A 9,178-nucleotide genomic window follows, 5' to 3' on the forward strand; every position below is an offset into this window, starting at 1 on the left:
ATTTGTATTTCCCTGATGATGAGTGATGTTGAGCATTTTTTCATGTGTTGGATGGCCATTTGGATGTCTTTGGAGAAGTGGAGAAGTGTCTATTCATGTCTTTTGCCCATTTCTTCATTGGATTATTTGCTTTTTGGGTGTTGAGTTTGATAAGTTGTTCATAGATTTTGGCTACTAACCCTTTATCTGATGTGTCATTTGCAAATACCTTCTATTCCCTTGGTTGCCTTTTAGTTTTGCTGATTGTTTCCTTCGCTGTGCAGAAGCTCTTTATTTTTTATTTTTATTTTTTTATTAAAAAAATTTTTTTTAATGTTTATTTTTGAGAGAGAGAGAGAGAGAGATATACATACAGAGCATGAGCAGGGGACGGGTCAGAGACAGAGAGAGACACAGAATCTGAAGCAGGCTCCAGGCTCTAAGCCATCATCATAGAGCCCGACACGGGGCTCGAACCCACAAACGCAAGATCATGACCTGAGCCGAAGTCAGATGCTTAACCAACTGAGCCACCCAGGCACCCCAGAAACTTTTTATTTTGATGAGGTCCCAATAGTTCATTTTTACTTTTGTTTCCCTTGTCTCCAGAGACGTATTGAGTAAGAAGTTGCTTTGGCCAAGGTCAAAGAGGTTTTCGTCTGCTTTCTCCTCTAGGATTTTGATGGCTTTCTGTCTTGCATTTAGGTCTTTCATCCATTTTGAGTTTATTTTTGTGTATGGTATAAGAAAGTGGTCCAGGTTCATTTTTCTGCATGTCGCTGTCCAGTTTTCCCAGCACCACTTGCTGAAGAGACTGTCTTTACTCCATTGAATATTCTTTCCTGCTTTGTCAAAGATTAGTTGGCCATACGTTTGTAGGTCCATTTGTGGGTTCTCTGTTCTGTTCCGTTGATCTGAGTGTCTGTTCTTGTGCCAGTACCATACTGTCTTGATGATTACAGCTTTGTAATATAGCTTGCATTCTGGGATCATTTTTTGTATTTGTAATCAAAGTTTATCATTTTGCTCCCTCCCTAAAATTGTCTTTTCCATATCTCTGTTCGTTATTATTGTTTTAATAGTTGTCTAATATTCCTTCAAATTGTCCATGATTTGCTGAACAGTTCTCTGATACATCAAATATTTTGATTGTTCTAAGTATTTACTCTTATGGATAATATAAAGTGAACTTCTTTGTAAAGCCTTTTCCTTTTTTCAGATTATTTTCCTATACTTGACTCTTAGGAATAGGATTACTGGGTTAGAATTTAATAGCATTTAATACTGTGCTTTTAAAAGGAATTGTATCTATTTAATTTTTTTAAGTTCATTTATTTTGAGAGAGAGAGAGAGCACATGCACAAACGGGAGAGGGTCAGAGAGAAGGAGAGACAGAATCCCAAGCAGGCTCTGCAACATCAGTGCAGAGCCCGATGTGGGGCTTGAACCCACAAACAGTGAGATCATGACTTGAGCGGAGATTAAGCATCAGACGCTTAACAGACTGTGCCACCCAGGTGTCCCTTTATCCATTTAATGATTCCAGCTACTATTTAAAATATCTCCCTTCTCTTTGTAGCATTCATAGTATAGTGAGTGCTCAAAATATTTGTAGCTAATTAGAATGATGGGTGTTTTTGTTTTTGTTTTTTGAGAGGGGGGTACAAGTGAGGGAAGAGCAGAGAGAGAAGGAGAGAGAGAGAGAGAGAGAATCCCACAAGGGGTCGAAAGAAAGAGGGAGAGGGAGAGAGAAGTGGGGCTCACTCAAAGTGGGGCTTGTGCTCACCCAAAGCGGGGCTCGAGCTTACCTGAAGCAGGGCTCAAACTCAAGAACTATGAGATCATGACCTGCGCCGAAGTCAGATGCTTAACCTACTGAGCCACCCAGACACCCCAAGAATGATAGATATTTTTGGAGAGGAGGAGGAAAGTGTGAAGAAGACTAGGAGCCTGAGGTTGTAAAGAGAAATAAAAAATGAGTTTGGGCAATATGTAACAGCAGGGAATTACATACATTAAGTCACTTGATATGGCTGTTTCTGCCTACAAATGATCTTGTTTTGAGGCCAGTGGAAATGATTTATTAGCAAATCTGCCTAACAAATCCGTCCTGCCAGATTGATAGGACTGGAAATTATTTCAGAATTGTTTCAAAGCTACCATAGTTTAAAAAAGAAAATGTACTGACAGTGTTCATGATAATTAAATTTTGTTTGCTTTTACTTACTTTTTAAAAGTGAGTTACATAAAATCTTGTTATAATTGGTCATCACGCTTTGTTATTCTACTTCTACATGAGTTGGAGAAGCTGTTTAGAAAGAAAAGTTGATTTGTATAGAAATTATCCCCCCAGGGAAGGAATATTTATTGACTACTTACCTTGTGCAAGATACCAAATTAGGCACTTTCATGTATTATCTTACTTAATCCTCAAAACAACAAAACGAGATTGGTTGGTATTCTCATTTTTCAGAAAACTGAGATTCATAAAACTTGTGTCCAGATCATTAGTCTAGATGTCCAAGAGCCAGGCTTCATGCCCACGTTGCCTGACTCCAGGGCATATTATCTTTCCTATTGCACCCTATAGAAAAATTCAAAGTACTCTACTGATAAACATTGTCAAATATGGTAGCACTCTGCTCATTTCACAAATGAAGAATGTACCCAAATTATGGGAAATGATTGACAACTGATTTCTTTTTTTTTTTAAAGGACAGTGGTTTGTTACAATGAGGGCACAATGTGGAGATGATCCCTCAGCTTTGAGGATTTGTCATTTTTGGAGTATTTTGCCGTGACTCCTTTTAATTAAATGTTCGTTGTATACAGGTGGCAGTTTTCAAAGAACGGGAGCAAAAAGAGATCGAAGCCATGCATTCCCTCAGAGCAGCCAACCTAGCCAAGATGACAATGGTGGACCGCATAGAAGAAGTAAAATTTTGTATTTGTCGCAAGACAGCCAGTGGGTTTATGCTACAGTGTGAGCTCTGCAAAGACTGGTTCCATAACAGCTGTGTTCCCCTTCCTAAATCAGGTTCCCAAAAAAAAGGATCTAGCTGGCAGGCTAAAGAAGTAAAATTCCTTTGCCCTCTTTGTATGCGGTCTCGAAGGCCAAGGCTAGAGACTATTCTATCACTCCTGGTATCCCTTCAGAAGTTACCTGTACGTTTGCCAGAAGGAGAGGCCCTGCAGTGTTTGACAGAACGTGCTATGAGTTGGCAAGATAGAGCACGGCAGGCCCTAGCCACAGATGAACTGTCCTCTGCCCTAGCCAAACTGTCCGTGTTGAGCCAGCGTATGGTGGAACAGGCAGCTCGAGAAAAAACTGAAAAGATCATCAGTGCAGAACTCCAGAAAGCAGCTGCCAATCCAGACTTACAGGCAAGTTTAGGATTTACTTTCTTTTTTTATTTCATGGGATTATATTTGTCACTGTATAAATAGTAAATCAAATATATGTTACTGGCTGATGAGGAAAATAACAGTAAGTTGCCAGTAGCCATGTTATCAATAACACCTTTCTATATATAACTGTAGAATTTTCTTCAGATATATATCTAGGTAATTTTAGTGAACTAGTACCTGGAAATATCATTGAGATGGACCTTGGCATCATAACCAAATAATTTAATCTGTACTAACTGTTGAACTTTATTGACCACTTAGCAAGTTCATTACATTTTGTTGATATTTTTTAATTTTTTATTTTATTTTTAATTTATTATTTTTTAAATGTTTATTTTTGAGAAAGAGAGAGAGAGAGAGACAGAGGTGAGCCAGGGGAGGGGCAGGGAGAGAGACACAGAATCTGAAGCAGGTTCTAGGCTCTGAGCTGTCACTATGGAACCTGGTGCAGGGCTTCAATTCAGAAATCATGAGATCATGATCTGAGCTGAAGTCGGATTCTTAACCAATTGGCCTACCCAGGCGCCCCATTAACGTTTATTTATTTATTTTGAGAGAGAGAGCGAGCGAGCAGGGGATGGGTAGAGAGGAGATAGAGAATCCTAAGCAGATTTTGCCCTGTCAGCCTGGAGCCTGATGCAGGGCTCAGTCCCACAAACTGTGAGATCATGACCTGAGCTGGAACTAAGAGACACTTAACCAACTAAACCACCCAGGAGCCCTACATTTTGGTGCATATTAATTACCAGTGTTTATTTAGTATGTTGCTCTGTTCATCTTGGAATTTTTTGTTGTTTAGGGACACCTACCTAGTTTCCAGCAGTCTGCTTTTAACCGGGTGGTGAGCAGTGTATCATCTTCTCCTCGACAAACAATGGACTATGATGATGAAGAAACAGATTCTGATGAAGACATTCGGGAGACCTATGGCTATGACATGAAGGTAACTAATGGACAGGCTCTCTGAGTGCATACCCGATCACTGGGCTTGTTAAAAAAAGTTGTTGAACACTGATGTTTCCACTGAAAGTGGAAGAGAAAGTAGTCATCTATTTATACTGGATTTATGGTGTTACCATTTTTTCAAAGCCCTCAAAAATATAGGTTGATGAAATAATTTTCTTTCTCTTTTCTCTTTTCTTTTTCTTTCTTTCCCTTTCTCTTTCTTCTTTCTATTCTTTGGAAACAGTTTTTTTTTGTTTTTTTTTTTAAGGATGGAATTTTTGAAAGATCTGTATTTTCCTCACCTTATAACTCCTTATGGCTTAGAAGGACTAGAAACATTATACATACAGATTACTAAAAGTTTTTATGGTTTATTTCAGTATTTCGTTCCCTTTGGGTTGTTAAAGTCTGTGTAGTTATGTTTTAAGAATCCCATTCTAACTGTGCTTTGAGTCTTTTTGCTCTGATCTCTCATCTGGTGATGCTAGATAAAATGTCCTATTTTTTTTTTTTTAATTTTTTTTTTTGACGTTTATTTATTTTTGAGACAGAGACAGAGCATGAACAGGGGAGGAGCAGAGAGAGAGGGAGACACAGAATCTGAAACAGGCTCCAGGCTCTGAGCTGTCAGCACAGAGCCTGACGCGGGGCTCGAACTCACGGACCGTGAGATCATGACCTGAGCCGAAGTCAGACGCTTAACCGACCAAGCCACCCAGGCACCCCAAAATGTCCTATTTAAAGATGAGTTATACTTGGGCCCATGGTTCAGATTTGCAGAGTCACAGCTGCAGCTAGAATAAGTTATTTGCCCTCAGTGTGGTTATTTTGATAATGACACCACACTGGTTTTGGCAAGTTTGTTTTGTGTTGGATTTTTACTATTTTGTGTCAGGCCCAAGTCCTTTGTCTTTTACCAAGTAATAACATCATGATCTAGGCAGAAACTCTGCCAGGTTACAGTTAACCCATTGATCTGTTTTATATTAGCCTTGTTGAACTGTTTAGAATTTATGTCTGTAACCAGGGAGTTCATACTCTGATGTGTGAAAAGGCGAGGTTGCCTTTTTTCCCCCTACGCCATAGCTATCTTTTGTTTGTCCTTTCAGTGTATAAATCAGGTAGGTCACTTCATTCTTAGAGCATTAATATCATCAACTTTAAATTTTTTTTTTTTTTTTTAACGTTTATTTATTTTTGAGACAGAGACAGAGCATGAACGGGGGAGGGGCAGAGAGAGAGGGAGACACAGAATTGGAAGCAGGCTCCAGGCTCTGAGCCATCAGCCCAGAGCCCGACGCGGGGCTCGAACTCACGGTCCGTGAGATCATGACCTGAGCTGAAGTCGGACGCTCAACCGACTGAGCCACCCAGGCGCCCCTTCATCAACTTTAAAGTCATAGGATAGGGGCACCTAGGTGGCTCAGTCGGTTAAGCATCTGACTTCAGCTCAGGTCACGATCTCACAGCTTGTGAGTTCAAGCCCCGTGGCAGGCTCTGTGCTGACAGCTCGGAGCCTGGATCCTGCTTTGGGTTCTGTGTCTCCCACTCTTTGACCCTCCTCTGCTCATGCTCTGTTTCTCTCTGTCTCTGTCTCTCTCTCTCTCAAAAATAAATAAAAACATTAAAAGAAAATTAAAAAAAAATCATAGGATATAAAATTAAAACTATCCATCATAGATGCTTATAAATGATCTGTTGGAAAATATTTTTCTCAAGATAAAAATGCATCTTGGGGACATTTTAATGAGAATTTTTAGTTTTAGGAATTAAAGACTTGAGCAAAGTTGAAACTTGAATTAGCTTGTTAAGGTTCTGAGCACCTCGTTACTCTGAAGTTAATGACATTCTTTACTTACGAAGTTGTAAAGGTTGACTAGGAGCAGCTGAAAGGGAATGTGGCCCATGCCACAAAGAAGTTAGTACTAGAATTGCCAGTTTACCATAGCTTGGAGGCCTTTGATAACTGGGTTGTTATCTTTCTAGCACATTAAGTATCAACCAGTGCTCTAGAATTGCTGAATGGGGTGGACTTTGTTTGGAAGCAGATTGGTAACCTATGAAAACAAAACATCAAAAGTATTAGATGATTTTAAGGCTAGGGATCAAACCTGTGGTTTGATATGTTTGTACAGACTAGTCTTTTTTGCAAAATTTCTACAGTGGTGTTAGCTTATGGACGACTCTTCTTTGGTAGGGAAGACTTACAATATGAATCATGAATTTATAGTGTTGGCGATATATTTGACAATGTAGAAAAATAGCAGAATGGTAGGTGGCAAGATTTGGGGTAATTTTCAAGGTCACATTCACCTTGATGTAGGTATCTCTGCATTAAAAAAAAATTAAACTCTTGAGTATTTTCTCATGGAACAAGCACTTCCTGTGTAATTAAAATTTTATTTGCCAATTTATTTACAATTAGCTTGGTGATTTGTGACCATGAATTCATCTTTAAAATAATTTAAATTTAGTATGTTTGCTTGAGGGAGAGCCTCTTACTGGTTGAGGAAGAAGAGTAGGTAATTACATAGAAAACTAAAATCAGTCATTTGATCTTAGTTATCATAGCATCTAATTTGTGCTTTGCATTATTGGATTACTTCATTTGCATGTAATATCCTGTAATCACCACTGAATCACTGAGTAGCAATTTAAGAAAATCATTACTTAGGAAAATATATATTTAATGAAGCAAAATTTGTCATGGATCTTTTGTGTTTGTGTCTGGCATAACCTTTGCGTATTCACGTGATTAATTCCTTTTTTTTTTTTTTTTCCCCCTTAAGTTTATTTATTTTAAGAGAGAGTACGCAAGCATGGGAGGTGGTAGAGAGAATCCCAAGCAGGTTCAGTGCTATCAGCACAGAACCCGACATGGGGCTCGATCTCATGACTGTGAGATCATGACCTGAGACGAAATCAAGAGTTGGATGCTTAACTGACTGAGCCGCCCAAGTGCCCCTCTTTTCTAACTCTCCCCCTTTTTTTTTAAATAATTTTTTTAATGTTTATTTATTTTTGAGACAGAGACAGCAAATGAACAGGGGAGAGGCAGAGAGAGAGGGAGACACAGAATCTGAAACAGGCTCCAGGCTTTGAGCTGTCAGCACAGAGCCCGACGTGGAGTTCAAACCCACAAACCATGAGATCATGACCTGAGCTGAAGTGGGGCGCCTAACCGACTGAGCCACCCAGGCGCCCCCACCTTTTTTTTTTTAACGTTTATCTATTTTTGAGAAAGAGAGAGAGACCGTGAGTGGGGAAGGGGCAGAGAGAGAGGGAACACAATCCAAAGCAGGCTCCAGGCTCTGAGCTGTCAGCACAGAGTGCAATGTAGGGCTCGAACTCACAAACCGTGAGATTGTAACCTGAGCTGAAGTTGGACGCTTAACTGACTGAGCCACGCAGGTGCTCCTTTTTAATCCTTGGGTGGCTTGAGCTTTGGTGGAAAGACTCAATTTTTTTGTATTTAAAATATGTCTCTTGTAGATAGCATATATATAGAGGGTCCTTTCTGGACTGTAATTCTACATATATATGCATTCATAAAATACAGAGTTAAGTCTTGTTTTTTGTGTTTTGTTTTTAAAGTAATATTACAGTCTCTGTCTTTTCATTGGTAGTGTTTAGTCTATTTTCTTTTTTTTTAGTCCATTTTTCATTTAACATAGTTGTTGACATGATTGTGTTTAAGTTGATCATCTTGCTGATTTTTTATTAATCTCTTGTTTTTGTTCCTGTGTTCCACTTTTCATGCCTTCTTTGGGTTAATTAAAAAAAAATTTAATGTTTCATTTCCATTATTGACTTCTTACCTCACACCTCTTTTTGTTTGTTTTCAGTGATTGTTCGAGGGCTAAAAATGTGTCTTTATCTTACCTAAGTCAGTATTGTACATATTCACATTTCATGCATCACCTTGGGGAAGTAATTTTTTTAAAAACCTCTTTTTAGCTATCATTATTTTCCATCATTGTTTTCTTTTTCTTTTTTTTTTTTTAATTAAAAACATTGTTTTAGTGTTTAGTTTTTGAGAGACACACACACACAGATAGACCATGAACGGGGGAGGGGCAGAGAGAGAGGGAGACACAGAATCAGAAGCAGGCTCCAGGCTCCAGGCCGTCAGCACAGAGCCTGATGTGGGCTCAAACTCAATGAACCGCAGTATCATGACCTGAGCCGAAGTCAGATGCCTAACTGACTGAGCCACCCAGGTGCCCCTCCATCATTATTTTCTGATCACTGTCCTTTCCATTTTGAAATCTTAACAGAAAGTTCCGTGTATGAGTTATAATGAAATGAGTAGAATCAAAGTCAGGAAAGACAATTCTAGTCAGTGAGAAGAAGCGTCTGGGAACTAAAGCGGGGGTGCACTAAAGTATTCTTCCATCTGATGGTTTTTAGAAATTAAATTTTTGAATAGGGAAGATGACTGTAAACTGCTATTCCTAAATTCTCAGTGAGTGACATTGTCTTTTAGAATTCTCTTATAAGGGGTGCCTGGGTGGCTTGGTCGGTTAAGCATCCGACTTCGGCTCAGGTCATGATCTCGCAGTCCGTGAGTTTGAGCCCCGCATCGGGCTCTGTGCTGACAGCTCAGAGCCTGGAGCCTGTTTCAGATTCTGTGTCTCCCTCTCTCTGTGACCCTCCCCCGTTCATGTTCTGTCTTTCTCTGTCTCAAAAATAAAATAAACGTTTAAAAAAAAAAAAAAAGAATTCTCTTATAAAACCTTTTAAGTGTCCTATTTAATTAAGGATAGTCTCATGATCTTCCTCTTGTCCACTGTACAAAGAGAATCAGGCAGGTGTTGTGCTAGTCTTTAAGCTGTGGTCTCTCGTC

The 9,178-nt window shown here is 39.3% G+C and overlaps 1 protein-coding gene across 2 annotated transcripts in view; it reads left to right on the forward strand.

Moving 5' to 3' along the window:
- The window catches only part of KDM5A (lysine demethylase 5A), a 94,994-nt gene that overhangs the window by 70,293 nt on the left and 15,523 nt on the right, over positions 1 to 9,178 (forward strand). For both annotated transcript variants that reach the window (XM_060658760.3, XM_060658761.3), the window contains exons 23-24: positions 2,812 to 3,363; positions 4,187 to 4,330. In XM_060658760.3, coding sequence (XP_060514743.1) covers positions 2,812 to 3,363; positions 4,187 to 4,330 — 696 coding nt within the window. The remainder of the gene's footprint in view (positions 1 to 2,811; positions 3,364 to 4,186; positions 4,331 to 9,178) is intronic.

This window comes from Panthera onca, chromosome B4, assembly GCF_046562875.1.
Source record: "Panthera onca isolate mPanOnc1 chromosome B4, mPanOnc1 haplotype 2, whole genome shotgun sequence".
Classification (NCBI taxonomy): domain Eukaryota; kingdom Metazoa; phylum Chordata; class Mammalia; order Carnivora; family Felidae; genus Panthera; species Panthera onca.